Source organism: Oncorhynchus tshawytscha, linkage group LG08 (assembly GCF_018296145.1).
Source record: "Oncorhynchus tshawytscha isolate Ot180627B linkage group LG08, Otsh_v2.0, whole genome shotgun sequence".
NCBI classification, from domain to species: Eukaryota; Metazoa; Chordata; class Actinopteri; order Salmoniformes; family Salmonidae; genus Oncorhynchus; species Oncorhynchus tshawytscha.
The window spans coordinates 19,841,456-19,863,597 of record NC_056436.1 but is presented as its reverse complement, the minus strand read 5'-3'; the positions used below and the strand labels follow the sequence as shown (position 1 = coordinate 19,863,597).

Genomic DNA, 22,142 nt, shown 5'->3' with positions numbered 1-22,142 from the left:
CCCTATGTAGTACACTATTTTTGACCAGAGCCGTATAGGCCCTGGTCAAATGTAGTGCACTATGTAGAGAATAGGGTGCAATTTTGAATGCACCCAGAAACAGATAACGTTTACTATAAATCCCATTCTGTTCCTGAACAATACACAATCAGTGCCTACTACTCTCCTCTTTTACTTTGACGAGAAACTAATTTCATAGTTGACTGGGTTTCATTAGAAAATGGGGAGATGGCAATATCAAACAAGCTATATACATTAGTGAAACTGCTGTGCTGGGGAGGGGCTTGACAGGTGTATGGGTGTGTGTGTGCATCTGTTCGTATGCGTGTTCAATATAAGCCAGCAGAATTGAACAGTGGCAAAATAAACATCTTTAGCCAGCAGTCAAGCACCATTTAGCACAATAACACAGGATGGAGGAAAACAGAGAAAGCTCATTGGTGATAGACTACTAGGGGTTAGAGGTCAAGGGTGAGAAGGGCAGTGTTGACCTAACCTCTGGAGAACCTTAAGGAGAAGACGTGTGTCAGGCTAGTCTACTAAGTGTGGGCTACAGGGCTGTAATATCATAATAATGCAGTGGTTTTGGACTGGAGAGGGAAGTGACAGCAGATGAGTGAGCTGGGGCTGTTGAATGGTTCTCAACACACTAGGCTTAGTGATGAATCATATTCTATCACTCTAATGACAATAATTGGACTCTGGGAGACTCTGAGCACAGTTAATTAACCCATCCTCCTTTGTGCACATAGCAGACTCACTAAGGCACTCATTGTTGGGAAGGGCCCGTAAGTACACATTTCACAGTTAGTCTACACCTGTTGTTTACGAAGCATGTGACAAATAACATTTGATTTGATTTGTCATCTTCTATTATGACTTACAGAAAATAGAATATGAGTTTATCATAATTAATGACTCAAAAAAGAAAAGGAAACTCTATATCATGTGATCTACATGGATATTATAACAATAGGTCCATCTCGCAAGAAGGCTATCTAGTGCAGTAACGTCGCACTGCAATTCTTTAGTTTTCTGCCTTTGGTTCCACAAACACATACTGTACATAGCGCACATCATAACTGAATGCATTCATATGAGAACAAGTATGCATGAAAAGGAGCATGAGTGTGTCAGTGTAACTGGTGTACCTCATTGGTTGAGTCCTTAGAGCGGTCTTCAAGCTCTCTATGGTCTTGTTCCTCTCTTCCTCATCCTCCTTTTCCAGCGCAATAAGAGTCTTCCTCTGTTGATGAAAACATTGAGAAGACTCAATGACAATGTGCTCACTTATCAAACTCAAAGGATGTCCTGCAAGGCTCTGTTCTAGGACCATTACGGTTCTCTCTTTGTTCCCAGGCCAGATTAACTTTGACCTATGATTCACGGTGCTGGGAAGGAACCTGCTCAGTAAGCTAGTATCCCTGGCTGTAGACCAACAGCAGGCGGCTCTTATCCCATTATCCTAGTGGCCAACCAGTAGTTCCTTCATGGGATACATGACTGGTGTTCATTTCCTCTACAGGGTCTGGAGCAGGCTACACGCTGTGGTAACAGTTAGAGGTTAGGGATCCAACTAGAACCTCTCACCTGCCAGCACTAGTGCTATTCTACTGCCCTGGGAAAATATAATAAATTAGCCCACAGGGTTCCCCCTCCCAGGGCTACTGCCCCAGCTCCAGAGGAAATGTGTGGAGATTTAACACCACACCTCCAGGGTGTGAGAACCCATTGAGGAAACATAGATGAACTTCACCAGCTTGTCAAATAGTGCATCTTCAGGTGGACAAGCCTTCTCAGGCCGTCATCATTATCAATACCTTACCAGGTTAAATAAAGGTAATACTAAATAAAGGTAGCTTTCACTTATATACACTGTGAGGATTTTCATAGTTGTTTACAGATGTGAGACATATCTAGCGTTTAAAAAAAGACACACACAGAGATCCCTCTCCAGGCAAACCTATAAAACTAATTGATATTACCCCCCTAATTTACTCCAATTTCCCAAAGATTTAGCATCAGACCATAAGCTTTTAGAGAGATACCCGTAGTGGCTAGTGGGACACCAAAATCACATGACTACAGCATGTATTCATGGTTGGCTGGTTGTTGTGCATTATTGTTTTGCATCTGCATGGTTAGCTTTGATTGTCAAGTGCATATTGGGTATTTGATGAGGGGAGAAGGACACTTACAGCAGCCATGGAATTCAACTGGTCGATGTAGAACTCTGGCCAGCTAGTCGCACCCTTGCTCTCTTCTCCCTCCTGAAAACAGACAGTCAAAGGTTAGATACAACACACATTCACGCACACACACACACACACACGCACACGCACCTTCCTCCACCACCACATGAACTCCTAAATGTCCCTTTTCCATCATATCATCATACTATCCTGACATCCAAACCATGTATTGACCAGTACAGCACAAATCCTGAGAACAGAGCAGTGCTTCAAGGCCTAATAACCCCCATATGACCCAACCCACTAGTGTGTAATTGCTACAGAACTCCTTCCAGTGACAATGGAAGTGTGTGAACTGGACTGCCCGCAGTTATTTCCAGCCCAGTCTCCCTTTGAGACCACAACCACACCATATATGTACTCTCAGGCTCTCACCTGGCTCTCTGTCTCACATATACTGTATAAGGTTTCTGTGTAGCCTCAGCTCAGCTCAGAGATTCTCATAAATCCCCTATGTATCGCTGGAGAGGAATTAGGCTCAAGTGGTCCATTTTGTCTGAAGTTTTTGGCTGAGCATGAACAGTCTAGAGTGATGTCCAGTACATGCCTTCTCCCTCCTTAGTTATGGGTTCTCAACAGATGGTAGCATTTGCTTTCTATAAAGGCTGATGTTCTGAAACAATGCCATCGTACATTCATTGCAATGACCAGGACAAGACATCTATTGAGACCAGCCTTCCTTCCATATGTTCTCAAACATTCTTCCACAATCATTTCAAAAGAGAAAACTCTTCCAGATGCCATTTCTTTCTTCCTGATGAGGGGATAGTAATTCAGATTCCCATCCATCCTCATCACATGAGCAATGAGATTATAAGGATGGAACCAGGCTATATTTCAGGCAGCTAAATTCAGTTTTCTAGTTCCCTTATTGTGCAGTCCCCTTGTAATTGAAGCCCCCACAGGTGTGGTTAGGCACTTGAGCTGAGGCCTCTTCATTTAACCACCCAGCTGATCTATCTCTCCACAGAGTGGCTTTTCTCGCAGGCTTAGGAAAGGTCAACACAATATCCCATTAAAGGGGTCCATAAAGCAGACACATCCTCTGTGAAAACAAAGGAGCTGGATCTATCTCACCCTGATGAGGGGATAGTAACTCAGACTCCCATCCATCCTCATCACATGACCAATGAGATTATAAGGATGAAACAAGGCTATATTTCAGGCAGATGGATTTATTAAATGGTTGAGTAGATCTTCATTCAAAAATAATATCCCTTAAGGGAAAGAGAGGGCCTTTAACCAATCACTATGCTCCAATCACCAATTCCCTGATGTGTGAGGGTCCAGTTGGACACCATGAAGGTCACAGCTGTGTGGTAGCAAGGCATACATTGATTAGCATCCATCATGAACCACAGAAAGTCCAGTGCAGAACCATAGATACAAGCCAGGGATACACTCACAGACGGAGGCCAGACAGTGCTCATGAGTTGTCCAAGAGAAGGAGTGGGTCAGCTAGAAGGAGGTCAGTAGTAGTGACCACTATGCTGCTATATCTCCAGTACTTACTGGAAGACTGGTAAAGCTGGGGCTCTCTTTGTAGGTCAGTAAGACATCTCAGAGAACGCTAAAAAGAACCCCACATTGACCACCTTGGCGGTTGGGGCTGGTAGATTCAGGTAAATAGGGGGTGAGATCTAGTCTACAATCCAAAATGAATATTGCTTGATTTCACTATTGTGTCACTTCACCGATCAGCAATAGTGAAACAGAGCAGTTTGGATATCAGTCTAGGTGAGAACCATGATGTTAACCCCAGTAAGGGGTTGGCCCCAGTAAGGGGTTGACCCCAGTAAGGGAACTTACTAGAGTGTACGCTGGACATGAAATGTTATGTAATATGACAGGAAGTGAATAAGTGCTACCTTGGCTCAGGGAGCCCAACACCTGCTATTGGCTACTGGCAATGCCACTCAGCACACAACATGGAAAGACAGCTGCCTACTGCTCGAACAAACAGCAGCTGCACTGGCGTTTCTATGGCAGCACTGCAGTACTCTCTCGCTCTCTCTCAACGTGGTCTTACAGGGCAGGACATGCCAGACAACAGAAACCCACCAATTACAGAGCTTTTACAGACCAAGGGGTTCCTCACATTCAGCCAAACCCTATCCTTTATGAAGTCAATCCCATGAAATACCTCACTGGATAAAACTTTATCGTTTAGGTTAGGTCTGTGTGTTGGAGGCATGACCTCAGTATGAATGTACTTTAATACGGCCGTCTATATTCATATATTCACTAGTGAGATTTATGAGCTACAGTCGGTCATGACAGATGAGAACGTCCTTCCAGGAAATGTATCCAATCCATTAAAAGGCAACAGCACAACTCCCCAATGCTGGGGATAAGTTCCTGTTCGAGCGCTGCAACACCAGCGGAGGGCTTTGATGTGTTGACTAGGCTGAATTGGGGTTAGGGCACGGAGGTGGGGAATGGAGGGGGACTGGGGCTGTGTTGGCCCCATGTTTTGTCTGGCAGCAATGATAAAAGAGCTCTTTCACCGAGACTGAGAGGATACAGTAGATCTGCTCTCTCTCGCTGCCTGACCACTCACTCACCCTCTCTCTCACCGTCTCTCTCTCTCGCTGCCTGACCACTCACTAACCCTCTCTCTCACCATCTCTCTCTCTCTCTATCACACTGCTCTCTCCTTCCATCTTTCCATCCCACTCTCCCTCCCACTCTCTCTTCCCCTCCCTCCCTCCCCCCACTTTCTCCCTCCCTCTTCTCTCACTCTCTCACAGTCCAGCTGCAAAACCAGCTCATTTGTTTAAATTGCAATGAAAATATTTTCCAAACACTAGCAGAGCTCAGCAGACATTCCCTCTAGATCCTGTAGCTAATGTACACAGAGAGAGAGATGCGCACACACACACACACACACACACACACACACACACACACACACACACACACACACACACACACACACTATCTCAAGCAAACACAGTACAGACAGAAACAAAACAACACATGGAGGTTACATGCATACAAACTACTAGTCAAGTGGCCTTAAACTTACCTTCTTCTTGCTGCAGTACATCTGCCATTTCTTTTCAGCTGGCAGGGCGAACATGACTTCCCTGTGTTTCCCTGACAGGTCCAGCTCCTCCTGCAGCGAGCGAGAGGAACAGAGTACTGTGTTAGTGGGATATTAGGCACCTCCATGTCTAACACACTTTCATGAACTTGTGGTAAGAGGGACTATCTAATATTTCCTGTACCATGGAAAACTCGTATTATGCTAATTTTAAGCTGATCCAGTGTTCCTGAGTGATCCTGGCTTTGTGATTTCTCACAATATTCTGTTTTCGCTTTCTGACTTCAATCTGGTTTTGTGAGTAAGACAGGAAGCGGATTGATCAAGCTAAAGATATGAGAAGATGTGCTGATAAAAGAAAGATACATTAAGAACACAAATGCTCCATGTGGGTGTGTCTGCTGTTCCCTGCATCTAAACCAGCCTGCATTGTGATTGGTCCCCTATCTCCTCTCTGTAGGTCTGTTCCCAATCATGACCACTTACATCCAAACATCCATTGTCCCTCCAATATCAGATTAATATTGACATCCCATAGAAGTCCATTGGACAGATTCCGGACAGGACGGCTGCCAAGTGGGATATCAATTCTTAAATTAAGAGTGACCCAATAACACCCTATTTCAATGACAACAACCATAATGCATCAGCATTCCTGGCTGGACTGGATCATTCTCAAATGATATGTTTGGGTGCAAATATTATGCAAGTTATTATGCACAGCCAGGTCAAGTATCTATCTCCATAACAGCACTGTGATGACTGGAGGAGGAGGGGAAAAAATACATGCAAAACTGTTTTGACCAACAGACATCATGAAATGTGGCAAACATAAAACCAATCTAAACAGAGCAGCTCTAGCAGAGCAGAGTCCAGTGTGAACAACAGGCATACCAGAGAGAAAACGCCACTGCCAGATGCCACAGCTCTTCTCCAGGTCTGCCAAGCTACAGGCCTGATCTTATCCAGACAAGCCCTATGGAACCCCAAGTCAGAGACACAACTGGCTGGTGCATCAACGGACGGAGGGACAAAATGGAGGACTGAAATAACAGAGATAACTAGAGCATTTCCTCCATCGTTTAGCTGCCAACCTTTGAGGTAATATAAATAACTTCAAAGAGAAGAACAAACACAGGTCTCACTATGTATCCTTTATTCCTCTTCTTCTTTCGAAGATGGTTGGCAACAACCCCTCGTCCATCAGTGTTTTGGACTATTTTCTTCCGTTTCGTGCCCACTGAACATGGCCCAAGCCATATTTCCCTCGTCCTGAGGCATTGAGCCAGGCTGTTTACCAGACTAGGGTTTAGGCTGACACTGTTTGACATATCTGTTTTGGCCCATTGTGAGAGGTCCCGTCAGGACACAATGGCTGCAGATGGGTTCTCTGCAGGAGGCCTGTTTGGCCAGTGCCAGGGACGAGTGACTCGGCAGAGCGCGTGCAGCCCTGCGAGGCGAGGAGTCCAACCGTACCACTGGCTGCTCTGCCGGCTGCTGCTGGGAGGGGACAGGCACTGTCACGCGCTGGTGGCCCCTGCCTGCACAGACGCTCACTGGCCCCCTGCTCAATGGAGTTTGCAGAGCTAAATGAAGATGAGCTGTATGGTCTCACTCACGGCAGTTAACCCTGCAATGGATCAGTAGTGAGAGGAACCAGAAGATCACAGAGAGGTTTGGTCACAGAGAGGCTGGGATTATGAGAATGAGGACTAGGAACAAGCCATTTTCTATCTTCATAGAGGCATGAGCACTGGCCCTTAGTTAACACTGTGATGACCATACAAACAGGAAACCATGGGCATCTAAGCTTTCTGAACGTTCCTTTATCTGAAATACTGTATGGTTGCTGTGCAGAGGGCAGTCTACGTGTATTTCAGTGTACTCAAGCTATTAGTAAAGCACCTTTATATTACAGTCAAGAAACATTGACTTTGCTGGAAACAAGCAAAGATAGAGTATATCAGAGGACATAAAGTATATCAAAAACGAGCCCATCCCTTAGTGAGTATTTATGAGTCAATAACACAGTCAGGACCTGGAAACAGAGTTGAAGAAAAGCAAGTGCAGACCTGGCTGCTTCGCCTTCCAACATGGCAGCCGTCCACATATCCCTCACATGTGATTAAGCTAGTTAAATACTTCACAGTCCTGAAAGCTTCTGATTCGATTGTAATCATGTAATAAATGAAAGCCAAACGAAAACATTTACGTCCAACGCAATCATTTTGTTTAAAAGTCATCGTGGACAACAGTTCTTTTTATGGCAAGATCCCTTTACTAGTCATCTATTTATAGTGTCGAGCTGAACCAAGTACCAACCAGCAGCTCTGTATGGGGGAAGAGAGGCAGAGTAGAGGGAGACAGAGAGACAGACAACAGAAAAACAGACAGAGAGAGAGACAGAGAGCAAGAGTAAGCATGTCAGCATGGCAGTGGGCCAAGCCCAGCCCTGGAACAGTACGTACCACAAGCTCAGAGAACATGGCATCCAGCTCCTCCTCAGGCGGCATGGGCAGGGAAGGCGCCATGGTCTGTAGGGTGAAGTTACTGTCATGACGGAGGCGGTAGGTGATCTCCGGGTGATCACTCCCTTTAAAACAGCAGAATATATCAGAAAAGCCCCGCCCTGGACGCTTGCGAGGGGCCATGGCTTGGCAGTGGCGGGGTCTGGGCACTTTCTAGGGAAAGTTACCGTCTCTCACAACGGCTCCCTATAGAAGGAGACAAGGGGAAACTGTTAGTGGAATACATGATCGGAGTGGTTTCACCAGGTATTTGTCACCCCAAGGGCGTGATGTACGTCACTTCTAACAACGAGGGTGTGGTCTATATCACCCTCCAAAGTTGTGGTAATGTCATCCCCAGGGCGTGGTGTATGTCACTCAAATGTGGGTGGCTGAGTTCCAAAACACAGGCCTAAATGTACAGCTACACAACCCGATCCAACAATGAGTAGAGGTAAAGAGACACAGAGTCCCATGTCAACGGGAGAGAGTCATCACTGGACTGTTGGCTTCTCTATAGAGAAAACACAGTGCTACACTACACATAATATGCCAGAGTCTGATTGATTCAAATAACTAGATAAAAGCAAAGTGGTTTGATGTTTAGTAACAAGCCAACCCTTCATCATCATGTGCTTCACATTGCAGGGCTCCTGTCTCCATTCTCCCCCACTGTAGACTAAATGGTGAAAGATTCTCTGATACTGTGATACACACACCATGTATGATGACCATGTAGAGGTGTCTGTACCCCCATCCAGTATAGCATCACCATATTTGGTCATGTGGATGTGCACAGTTGACCAGGTTCCAGGGGCAGTAGTGTAAACCACCCAACACATAAACCGAGAGAGAGACAGACAGAGAGAGAGCGACAGAAAGAAAAGAACAAAATAAAGAAAAAAATGAAGAGAGAAAGAAAGACCGAAAAAGAGAGAGAAAAAGAGAGACAGAGAGAACGAGGGTAGAGTTATACTGAGGGACCCCAACCTGCTCTATTCCTCTCTGTGACCCTACACGGCAGGACTAGGATTTACAGTGTGAGCTCCAAAAGTATTGGGACAGTGACACAATTGTTGTTGTTTTGGCTCTGTAGTCCAGCACTTTGGATTTGAAATGATACAATGACTATGGGGTTAAAGTGCAGACAGTCAGATTTAATTTGAGGGTATTTTCATTCATATCGGATGAACCGTTTAGAGATTATAGCACTTTTTGTACATAGTGCCATCGTCGTCGTCCGCATTTTAGGGGACCAAATTATATTTATGCCTGTTCCTAGTCTCACTCATCATTATTCAAGATTCATTCAGGGTTATCCGTATTTTCATGGTAGCATCCACATAATGTAGAAATGTTTAGAAACATATTATATTCTTATTTACAAATAGAAGTGACTCCAAAATGACACAATACATTATTTACCATTCATTTCTGTTGGGCACCAAATAATCTGAAACAACCTAAATCTACAAATCTGTAGAGTCACAAGCTTGATGGAGTCATTGTGTGCTATGAATATGGGACCACATTTTACTACTTTAATACACATAAGTGAATTTATACCAATACTTAAAATCAGGGGACTATGTACAAAAAGTGCTGTAATTTCTTAACTCTTCACCCGGTATGGATGAAAACACCCTCAAATTAAAGCTGATAGTCTGCACTTTAACCTCATAGTCATTGTTTCATTTCAAATCACAGTCAAAACAACAACAAATGTGTCACTGTCCCAATACTTTTGGAGCTCACTGTACATTCAAACACAGACACTGTGGTGATAATTGCACTGACTGGGTAGAATCACTGTCTGCTTCTCAGCTCACTGTGGTGACGAGGTTACATAAGCAATAAGGCCCAGGGGGGTGTGGTATATGGCCAATATTAACACGGCTACGGGCTGTTCTTCTGCACGACGCAACACGGAGTGCCTGGATACAGCCCTTAGCCATGGTATATTGGCCATATACCACAAACCCCTGAGGTGTCTAATTGCTATTATAAACTGGTTACTAACATAATATGTCAAAATAAATGTTTTATCATACCCGTGGTATACGGTCTGTTACACCATGGCTGTAAGCCAATCAGCATTCAAGGTTCGAACCAGCCAGTTTCTAAAAGGTCTTTATATGTTACTGTACAGCAGGCACTTCTGCAAAAATAAAATGCACATAATAATCCTTATGAGAGTGTTAAAGAAACGTTGTATTCATTAAGCTCACCATGAAACATATTGTAATTCCCCCTGCCTGTACATGCCTAAATACACACACACACACACACACACACACACACACACACACACACACACACACACACACACACAGAAACACACACACACACACACACACACACACACACACACACACACACACACACACACACACACACACACACACACACACACACACACACACACACACACACACACACACACACACACACACACACACACACACACACACACACACACACACACACACACACACACACACACACACACACACACACACACACACACACACACACAGAAACACAGCTTTCTGTGGTGCACGTAAATGTGATCTGCATTTGAAACATCCTTCATCTACTGTCCCTTCTAGTCATTCTCTTCATCCTGCATCCCACTACCTAACTGGAAATATACTTCCTCATACGGTAACGACACTGTCTCATAAAAGGTTAAATGTCTTCAAACAGTGTGCAGGCTGCTTCTATCCTCCTCTCTATCTCTCTGGCCCACAAGACGGTGAGTCTGAGCAGAAGCAAAGTGATTTCTATAATCCAGACTGGGCTAGTCAAAACAAATTGCAGGATGTTAGTCTTTGAAGAGGGAGCGATTCTGATGTTGTGAGAGTAAATCATGTGACTCATATCTGTGAGCTTTCATTAAGCAGGAGCCAGAGACTCAACTCCCACTGTTTCTGCTGAGAGAGAGAGAGGAGAGAAAGATAAAAGATTTGAGAAAGAAAGAGAGAATCACAATGAAAGGAGAAAAACAAAATAAAATTATATCACAGCATTTTGCTATTGCTTAAACCAAAAAGTTACATGAATATTAAGTTAATAGTAATAATATTTGAGGTTTCTGGGTTTTAGAGCTGGAAATTGCCAGGGACTGCACGATACAATATTATCACAATACTTATACAATATGTATTGCGATTCAATACTTGCTCACTATGTGTCTGCTGTAGAGGGAGAAGAGACAGAAATAAAAGTGCTGAAAACATGTTGGCTCACTATTTAAAAAGCTATAGGAAGACAAATACCAGAGTTTTGGTGCAGGTACAGCTGACTGCGCTAGCTAACGCTACCTAGCAAAAATATTAACAATTATAATAATATACATATTATATTTTTATCGATACTTGGAGTCATAGTATCGGTAGAATATCGTCCCAAAAGTAGTGTCAAACTAACTGAGGGGGGAATATGATGCAACTCCAATCCCAAAATCACAAGATAAATACCATTCAGGTCTCAAATCAAATACAAATACCATGGGCCCTTGTCAAAAGTAGTGCACTATATAGGGAATAGGGTCCCATTTCAGACGCAAACCAGGGTTGGCCCAAAAGCCAATCTAAGAACCGCAGGAGAGAAAAATGAAACCCAGCCATCTGTGGTAGCAGACGGTGCAGCCCCCAGTCGGGTTAGGGTCAGACAGCGACCAGTACTTTATTTTGGGTTCATGCACAAAAATCTCTCAGTGAATAATTTACACAAACTGAGATGAGAGGGTCTTCCCTTGCTGTCAGTTTTCCTCCTGGGAAAGGTCATATACACAAGGCACACATAAGGCCACAGCGAAAGAGATCAGCTTCCCAAACACGCAAGCAAGCACTACTCTGACGTTCCACAAAGCTCTAAGCAAACAGTATAATTCAACCTCTTCAGTTACTATAAAGATTTGTCTTGAACTATGGATGTGTGGGTGTGGGTGTTTAGGCAGGTTAAATCCTGGGGGTGTTTAAGCAGGCTAAATCCTGTGGGTGTTTAGGCAGGTTAAATCCTGTGGGTGTTTAGGCAGGCTAAATCCTGTGGGTGTTTAGGCAGGTTATATCCTGTGGGCGTTTAGGTAGGTTAAATCCTGTGGGTGTTTAGGCAGGCTAAATCCTGTGGGTGTTTAGGCAGGCTAAATCCTGTAGGTGTTTAGGCATGTTAAATCCTGTGGGTGTTTAGGCAGGTTAAATCCTGTGGGTGTTTAGGCAGGTTAAATCCTGTGGGTGTTTAGGCAGGTTAAATCCTATGGGTGTTTAGGCAGGTTAAATCCTGTGGGCGTTTAGGTAGGTTAAATCATGTGGTCGTGGCAGACACAGAACCCATACAATCCACAACATTGACATCTTGTATTAGAGAACAACTTTACCATTTTGTTACAATAGTAGGGATGTACAAATGAGAACAGACCAAACAAGAATGGAAACGTGATTGACCACTCTTTGCACCAGACGCATCCAGTTTATGTCACATAATCAAGCAATAAGGCCCGAGGGGGTGTGGTATATGGCCAGTAGACCACGTCTAAGCTAAAGTAAAACCTACAGGAGGGTAGCTCTCCAGAAACATGGTTGAATTGAAAACCTACAGGATGGTAGGTCTCCAAGAACATGGTTGGATTGAAAACCTTCAGGACGGTAGGTCTCCAGGAACAGGGTTGGATTGAAAACCTACAGGAGGGTGGCTCTCCAAGAACATGGTTGGATTGAAAACCTACAGGACGGTAGGTCTTCAGGAACATGGTTGGATTGAAAACCTACAGGGTTGGATTGAAAACCTACAGGAGGATAGCTCTCCAGGAACATGGTTAGATTGTAATCTACAGGAGGGTAGCTTTCAAGGAACATGGTCGGATTATAATCTATAGGAGGGTAGCTCTCAAGGAACATGGTTGGATTGTAATATACAGGAGGGTAGCTCTCAAGGAACATGGTTGGATTGTAATCTACAGGAGGGTAGCTCTCAAGGAACATGGTTGGATTGTAATCTACAGGAGGGTAGCTCTCCAGGAACATGGTTAGATTGTAATCTACAGGAGGGTAGCTCTCCAGGAACATGGTTGGATTGTAATCTACAGGAGGGTAGCTCTCCAGGAACATGGTTGGATTGTAATCTACAGGAGGGTAGCTCTCCAGGAACATGGTTGGATTGTAATCTACAGGAGGGTAGCTCTCAAGGAACATGGTTGGATTGTAATCTACTGGAGGGTAGCTCTCCAGGAACATGGTTGGATTGTAATCTACAGGAGGGTAGCTCTCAAGGAACATGGTTGGATTGTAATCTACAGGAGGGTAGCTCTCAAGGAACATGGTTGGATTGTAATCTACAGGAGGGTAGCTCTCAAGGAACATGGTTGGATTGTAATCTACAGGAGGGTAGCTCTCCAGGAACATGGTTGGATTGTAATCTACAGGAGGGTAGCTCTCAAGGAACATGGTTGGATTGTAATCTACAGGAGGGTAGCTCTCAAGGAACATGGTTGGATTGTAATCTACAGGAGGGTAGCTCTCAAGGAACATGGTTGGAGAGCCAGTAAAACCAAGATGTCTTTCCAGGACCTCAAATTGAAATTAGTGTCAGATCTCTCTCCCCAGCTATCATTGTAAAAACATGTGAAACGGTCTGTTTGTTTATGACCAAACGTGTCCTTCCTGAATGGACTACCATGATCAGCACAGAGGGCATGTCTCAAATGGCACCCTATTCCCTTTTAGTGCACAACTTTTTTTACCAGGGCCCATATGGGAGGCATACTGAATGTGTTCTACGTGCTGGACTGCTCGACTGTCCCTACCATAGCAGATGATGTCCTTGTGAACTTCACATGACATGTATCCTTGGAAAGGGGGATTTTCTGTGACAGGGAACTAAAGAGGGAACCAAAAGGTGGACAGGTACTGCATGTATAACAGCTGTAGTAAGACCTGGAACAGAGCCTGTAGAGAAACCAAGGGGATTTTCTGTGACAGGGAACTAAAGAGGGAACCAAAAGGTGGACAGGTACTGCATGTATAACAGCTGTAGTAAGACCTGGAACAGAGCCTGTAGAGAAACCATTCTCCCCTTTCTCACACAGGTCAGCGTCAGGAAAGACAGACACAGACACAGACACAGCTAAGTGTCAGTAAAGACAAACATACACACACACACACACACACACAGGTCAGAGAGGGAGAGACAGGGAGTTTTTCCAGCGTCATCAACAAGCCCAACCGGGGTCTCTCTTGAGCGCCCCTTTCCCGCATGAACCAAGTGGAATCCGTCTCTCCTTACCCCAGCAGTACGATGGGAGGGCTGCGAACTGCCAGGGTTTTTTGTTGCAGTTGAACCTTTATCTGGCTACCGTCCACCCGTCTCCATCGGACCGGGAGAGGGTGTCCACCCTCGTCTCGTGCCTCACCGGGAGAGCCCTGGAATGTGCCAACGCCGTGTGGAGAGAGGGAGATGCAGCGTTGGACCAGTTTGAGGAGTTCACCTGCCGTTTCCGGGCAGTCTTCGACCACCCGCCGGAGGGTAGAGCGGCGGGTGAGCGACTCTACCATCTGAGGCAGGGGACAAGGAGCGCCCAGGAGTTTGCCCTGGAGTTTAGGACCCTGGCTGCCGGCGCGGGATGGAAAGACAGGACCCTGATCGACCATTATCGTTGTAGTCTATGTGAGGACGTCCGTCGGGAGCTGGCCTGCAGAGACACCACCTTCACTTTCGACCAGCTGGTGGACCTGTCCATCCGGCTGGACAACCTGCTGGCTACTCGAGGACGTCCAGATCCGGGTCTGGTAATTCCATCCTCCCGCACCCCCTCTCAGATACCCATGGAGCTGGGAGGGGCGGTGCGCAGGGAGACCGTCACCAACCTTCTAGCCATCATTAATACATTTTTCATTTTCCATTGGTTTTGTCTTGTCTTCCAACACACCTGGTTCCAATCCCATGCATTACATATTGTGTATTTAACCCTCTGTTTCCCATCATGTTCTTGTCAGAGATTGTTTGTTGTATGTACAGTGGGGAGAACAAGTATTTGATACACTGCCGATTTTGCAGGTTTTCCTACTTACGAAGCATGTAGAGGTCTGTAATTTTTATCATAGGTACACTTCTGCAAATTGCAAATGCAAATTAAAATGAATTACTTAAAAATTATACAACGTGATTTTCTGGAGTTTTGTTTTAGATTCCGTCTCTCACAGTTGAATTACAGACCTCTACATGCTTTGTAAGTAGGAAAACCTGCAAAATCGGAAGTGTATCAAATTCTTGCTCTCCCCATTGTAGGCGTGTTATTTGTTCTGATGCGCGACGGGTTTTGCACTCTATTATGTTCTTTTTGTGTACTTTGGTTTTCTGAGTTTTTTTGAATGTTTATTAAACAGTAAATACGGAACCGTAAATCTAAATATAAATATTCCTGTTACATTGCACAACCTTCAATGTTATGTCACAATTACGTAAAATTCTGGCAAATAAATAATTAGTTCGCAACAAGCCAGGCGGCCCAAACTGTTGCATATACCCTGACTCTGCGTGCAATTAACGCAAGAGAAGTGACACCATTTTCCTTGTTTAATATTGCCTGCTAACTTGGATTTCTTTTAACTAAATATGCAGGTTTAAAAAAATATACCTCTGTGTATTGATATTCTAGAAAGGCATTGATGTTTATGGTTAGGTACTTCGTGTAACGATTGTACTTTTTTTGCAAATGCGCTTTTGTTGAATCATTCCCTGTTTGGCGAAGTTGGTCTTCACACAGTTCGCAACGATCCAGGCGGCCCAAACTGCTGCATATAGCCTGACTCTGTTGCACAGAACGCAAGAGAAGAGACACAATTTCCCTAGTTAAAAGAAATTCATGTTAGCAGGCAATATTAACTAAATATGCAGGTTTAAAAACATATACTTGTGTATGGATTTTTAGAAAGACGTTGTTTATGGTTAGGTACAGATTGGTGCAACGACTGTGCTTTTTTTGTGAATGCGCTTGTTAAATAACCGTATGGTGAAGTAGGCTGTGATTCAATGATAAATTAACAGGCACCGCATCGATTATATGCAACGCAGGACAAGCTAGATAAACTAGTAATATCATCAACCATGTGTAGTTAACTAGTGATTATGTTAAGATTGATTGTTTTTTATGAGATATGTTTAATGCTAGCTAGCACCTTACCTTGGCTCCTTGCTGCACTCGCATAACAGGTAGCCAGCCTGCCACGCAGTCTCCCGGTGAAGTGCAATGTAATCGACCACAATCGGTGTCCAAAAATGAAGATTATTATGGAAACTTGAAATCGGCCCTAATTAATCGGCCATTCCGATTAATCGGTCGACCTCTAAAAGACACACAGGTCAGCGTCAGTAAATACACACAGGTCATCGTCAGAAAAAGACACAAAGGTCAGGGTCAGTAAAAACACACACACAGGTCAGTGTCAGTAAAGACACACAGGTCTTCGTCAGTAAAGACACACAGGTCAGGGTCAGTAAAGACACACAGGTCATTGTCAGTAAAGACACACAGGTCAGCGTCAGTAAATACACACAGGTCAGCGTCAGTAAAGACACACAGGTCAGAATTCAGTAAATACACACAGGTCAGCGTCAATAAATACACACAGGTCAGCGTCAGTAAATACACACAGGTCAGCGTCAGTAAATACACACAGGTCATCGTCAGAAAAAGACACACAGGTCAGGGTCAGTAAAGACACACACACAGGTCAGTGTCAGTAAAGACACACAGGTTATCGTCAGTAAAGACACACAGGTCAGGGTCAGTAAAGACACACAGGTCATCGTCAGTAAAGACACACACACAGGTCAGCGTCAGTAAATGCACACAGGTCAGCGTCAGTAAAGACACACACACAGGTCAGCGTCAGTAAAGACACAAAGGTCAGCGTCAGTAAAGACACAAAGGTCAGCGTCAGTAAAGACACACAGGTCAGCGTCTGTAAAGACACACAGGTCAGGGTCAGAAAAGACACACAGGTCAGCATCAGTAAAGACACACAGGTCAGCGTCAGTAAAGACACACACACAGGTCAGCGTCAGTAAAGACACACACACAGGTCAGCGTCAGTAAATACACACACACAGGTCAACGTCAGTAAAGACACACACACAGGTCAGCGTCAGTAAAAACACACAGGTCAGATCGTCAGTAAAGACACACAGGTGATCGTCAGTAAAGACACACAGGTCATCATTAGTAAAGACACACAGGTCAGGGTCAGTAAAGACACACAGGTCATCGTCAGTAAAGACACACAGGTCATCGTCAGTAAAGACACACAGGTCAGCGTCAGTAAAGACACACAGGTCAGCGTCAGTAAAGACACACAGGTCAGCGTCAGTAAATACACACACACAGGTCAGCGTCAGTAAAGACACACACACAGGTCATCGTCAGTAAAGACACACACACAGGTCAGCGTCAGTAAAGACACACAGGTCAGCGTCAGTAAAGACACACAGGTCTGCGTCAGTAAAGACACACAGGTCAGCGTCAGTAAATACACACACACAGGTCAGCGTCAGTAAAGACACACACACAGGTCATCGTCAGTAAAGACACACACACAGTTCAGCGTCAGTAAAGACACACACACAGGTCAGCGTCAGTAAAGACACACACACAGGTCAGCGTCAGTAAAGACACACAGGTCATCGTCAGTAAAGACACACAGGTCATCGTCAGTAAAGACACACAGGTCATCGTCAGTAAAGACACACAGGTCATCGTCAGTAAAGACACACAGGTCAGGGTCATTAAAGACACACAGGTCATCGTCAGTAAAGACACACAGGTCATCGTCAGTAAAGACACACAGGTCAGCGTCAGTAAAGACACACAGGTCAGCGTCAGTAAAGACACACAGGTCAGCGTCAGTAAATACACACACACAGGTCAGCGTCAGTAAAGACACACACACAGGTCATCGTCAGTAAAGACACACACACAGGTCAGCGTCAGTAAAGACACACAGGTCAGCGTCAGTAAAGACACACAGGTCTGCGTCAGTAAAGACACACAGGTCAGCGTCAGTAAATACACACACACAGGTCAGCGTCAGTAAAGACACACACACAGGTCATCGTCAGTAAAGACACACACACAGTTCAGCGTCAGTAAAGACACACACACAGGTCAGCGTCAGTAAAGACACACACACAGGTCAGCGTCAGTAAAGACACACAGGTCATCGTCAGTAAAGACACACAGGTCATCGTCAGTAAAGACACACAGGTCATCGTCAGTAAAGACACACAGGTCATCGTCAGAAAAAGACACAAAGGTCAGGGTCAGGAAAAACACACACACAGGTCAGTGTCAGTAAAGACACACAGGTCATCAGTAAAGACACACAGGTCAGGGTCAGTAAAGACACACAGGTCATTGTCAGTAAAGACACACAGGTCAGCGTCAGTAAATACACACAGGTCAGCGTCAGTAAAGACACACAGGTCAGCGTCAGTAAATACACACAGGTCAGCGTCAATAAATACACACAGGTCAGCGTCAGTAAATACACACAGGTCATCGTCAGAAAAAGAAAACACAGGTCAGGGTCAGTAAAGACACACACACAGGTCAGTGTCAGTAAAGACACACAGGTTATCGTCAGTAAAGACACACAGGTCAGGGTCAGTAAAGACACACAGGTCATCGTCAGTAAAGACACACACACAGGTCAGCGTCAGTAAAGACACACACACAGGTCAGCGTCAGTAAATGCACACAGGTCAGCATCAGTAAAGACACACAGGTCAGCGTCAGTAAAGACACACAGGTCAGCGTCAGTAAAGACACACAGGTCAGCGTCAGTAAAGACACACAGGTCAGCGTCTGTAAAGACACACAGGTCAGCGTCAGTAAAGACACACACACAGGTCAGCGTCAGTAAAGACACACACAGGTCAGCGTCAGTAAAGACACAAACACAGGTCAGCGTCAGTAAATACACACAGGTGATCATCAGGTCAGTCAGTAAAGACACACAGGTCATCGTCAGTAAAGACACACAGGTCAGGGTCAGTAAAGACACACAGGTCAGGGTCAGTAAAGACACACAGGTCATCGTCAGTAAAGACACACAGGTCAGGGTCAGAAAAGACACACAGGTCAGCGTCAGTAAAGACACACACACAGGTCAGCGTCAGTAAATACACACACACAGGTCAACGTCAGTAAAGACACACACACAGGTCAGCGTCAGTAAATACACACAGGTGATCGTCAGTAAAGACACACAGGTCATCGTCAGTAAAGACACACAGGTCAGGGTCAGTAAAGACACACAGGTCATCGTCAGTAAAGACACACAGGTCATCGTCAGTAAAGACACACAGGTCAGCGTCAGTAAAGACACACAGGTCAGCGTCAGTAAAGACACACAGGTCAGCGTCAGTAAATACACACACACAGGTCAGCGTCAGTAAAGACACACACACAGGTCATCGTCAGTAAAGACACACACACAGGTCAGCGTCAGTAAAGACACACAGGTCAGCGTCAGTAAATACACACACACAGGTCTGCGTCAGTAAAGACACACAGGTCAGCGTCAGTAAATACACACACACAGGTCAGCGTCAGTAAAGACACACACACAGGTCATCGTCAGTAAAGACACACACACAGTTCAGCGTCAGTAAAGACACACACACAGGTCAGCGTCAGTAAAGACACACACACAGGTCAGCGTCAGTAAAGACACACAGGTCATCGTCAGTAAAGACACACAGGTCATCGTCAGTAAAGACACACAGGTCATCGTCAGTAAAGACACACAGGTCATCGTCAGTAAAGACACACAGGTCAGGGTCAGTAAAGACACACAGGTCATCGTCAGTAAAGACACACAGGTCATCGTCAGTAAAGACACACAGGTCAGCGTCAGTAAAGACACACAGGTCAGCGTCAGTAAAGACACACAGGTCAGCGTCAGTAAATACACACACACAGGTCAGCGTCAGTAAAGACACACACACAGGTCATCGTCAGTAAAGACACACACACAGGTCAGCGTCAGTAAAGACACACAGGTCAGCGTCAGTAAAGACACACAGGTCTGCGTCAGTAAAGACACACAGGTCAGCGTCAGTAAATACACACACACAGGTCAGCGTCAGTAAAGACACACACACAGGTCATCGTCAGTAAAGACACACACACAGTTCAGCGTCAGTAAAGACACACACACAGGTCAGCGTCAGTAAAGACACACACACAGGTCAGCGTCAGTAAAGACACACAGGTCATCGTCAGTAAAGACACACAGGTCATCGTCAGTAAAGACACACAGGTCATCGTCAGTAAAGACACACAGGTCATCGTCAGTAAAGACACACAGGTCAGGGTCAGTAAAGACACACAGGTCATCGTCAGTAAAGACACACAGGTCATCGTCAGTAAAGACACACAGGTCAGCGTCAGTAAATACACACACACAGGTCAGCGACACAGGTCATCGTCAGTAAATACACACAGGTCATCGTCAGTAAAGACACACAGGTCATCGTCAGTAAAGACAGTAAAAAGACACACAGGTCAGCGTCAGTAAATACACACAGGTCAGCGTCAGTAAAGACACACAGGTCATCGTCAGTAAAGACACACACACAGGTCAGCGTCAGTAAAGACACACAGGTCAGCGTCAGTAAAGACACACACACAGGTCAGCGTCAGTAAAGACACACACACAGGTCAGGTCAGTAAAGACACACAGGTCAGCGTCAGTAAAGACACACACACAGGTCATCGTCAGTAAAGACACACAGGTCATCGTCAGTAAAGACACACAGGTCAGCGTCAGTAAAGACACACAGGTCAGCGTCAGTAAAGACACACAGGTCACAGTAAAGACACACAGGTCATCGTCAGTAACACAGGTCACACACACAGGTCATCGTCAGTAAAGACACACAGGTCAGCGTCAGTAAAGACACACAGGTCATCGTCAGTAAAGACACACAGGTCAGTAAAGACACACAGGTCAGCGTCAGTAAAGACACACAGGTCAGTAGTAAAGACACACAGGTCAGGTCCAGTAAAGACACACAGGTCAGCGTCAGTAAAGACACACACACAGGTCATCGTCAGTAAAGACACACAGGTCATCGTCAGTAAAGACACACAGGTCAGCGTCAGTAAAGACACACAGGTCAGTAAAGACACACAGGTCAGCGTCAGTAAAGACACACAGGTCAGCGTCAGTAAAGACACACAGGTCAGCGTCAGTAAAGACACACAGGTCAGCGTCAGTAAAGACACACAGGTCATCGTCAGTAAAGACACACAGGTCAGACACACAGGTCAGCGTCAGTAAAGACACACAGGTCAGCGTCAGTAAAGACACACAGGTCAGGGTCAGTAAAGACACACAGGTCATCGTCAATAAAGACACACAGGTCAGGGTTAGTAAAGGCACACAGGTCAGGGTCAGTAAAGACACACAGGTCATCGTCAATAAAGACACACAGGTCAGGGTTAGTAAAGGCACACAGGTCAGGGTTAGTAAAGGCACACAGGTCAGGGTCAGTAAAGACACACAGGTCATCGTCAGTAAAGACACACAGGTCAGCGTCAGTAAAGACACACAGGTCAGCGTCAGTAAAGACACACAGGTCAGTCAAAAGACACACACACAGGTCAGCGTCAGTAAAGACACACACACAGGTCAGCGTCAGTAAATACACACAGGTCAGCGTCAGTAAATACACACAGGTCATCGTCAGTAAAGACACACACACAGGTCATCGTCAGTAAAGACACACAGGTCAGGTCAGTAAAGACACACACACAGGTCATCGTCAGTAAAGACACACAGGTCATCGTCAGTAAAGACACACAGGTCAGGTCAGTAAAGACACACAGGTCATCGTCAGTAAAGACACACAGGTCATCGTCAGTAAAGACACACAGGTCATCGTCAGTAAAGACACACAGGTCAGGGTCAGTAAAGACACACAGGTCATCGTCAGTAAAGACACACAGGTCAGCGTCAGTAAAGACACACAGGTCAGCGTCAGTAAAGACACACACAGGTCAGCGTCAGTAAAGACACACAGGTCAGCGTCAGTAAAGACACACAGGTCAGGTCAGTAAAGACACACAGGTCAGGGTCAGTAAAGACACACACAGGTCAGTGTCAGTAAAGACACACACACAGGTCATCGTCAGTAAAGACACACACACAGGTCATCGTCAGTAAAGACACACAGGTCATCGTCAGTAAAGACACACACACAGGTCAGCGTCAGTAAAGACACACAGGTCATCGTCAGTAAAGACACACACACAGGTCATCGTCAGTAAAGACACAC

General features: G+C 45.2%; 1 protein-coding gene across 4 annotated transcripts in view; it reads right to left on the bottom strand.

Moving 5' to 3' along the window:
* The window catches only part of daam1a (dishevelled associated activator of morphogenesis 1a), a 101,411-nt gene that overhangs the window by 31,396 nt on the left and 47,873 nt on the right, over positions 1-22,142 (bottom strand). For 3 of the 4 annotated variants that reach the window (XM_042325318.1, XM_042325317.1, XM_042325320.1), the window contains exons 2-5: positions 7,767-8,012; positions 5,281-5,370; positions 2,199-2,270; positions 1,152-1,246 (exon numbers count right to left, since the gene is read on the bottom strand). In XM_042325318.1, the coding sequence (XP_042181252.1) occupies positions 1,152-1,246; positions 2,199-2,270; positions 5,281-5,370; positions 7,767-7,949 (440 nt within the window). In that variant the 5' untranslated portion in view covers positions 7,950-8,012. Of the gene's footprint in view, positions 1-1,151; positions 1,247-2,198; positions 2,271-5,280; positions 5,371-7,766; positions 8,013-9,856; positions 9,964-22,142 lie in introns of all 4 variants that reach the window. The other variant, XM_042325319.1, reaches the window with a different exon arrangement.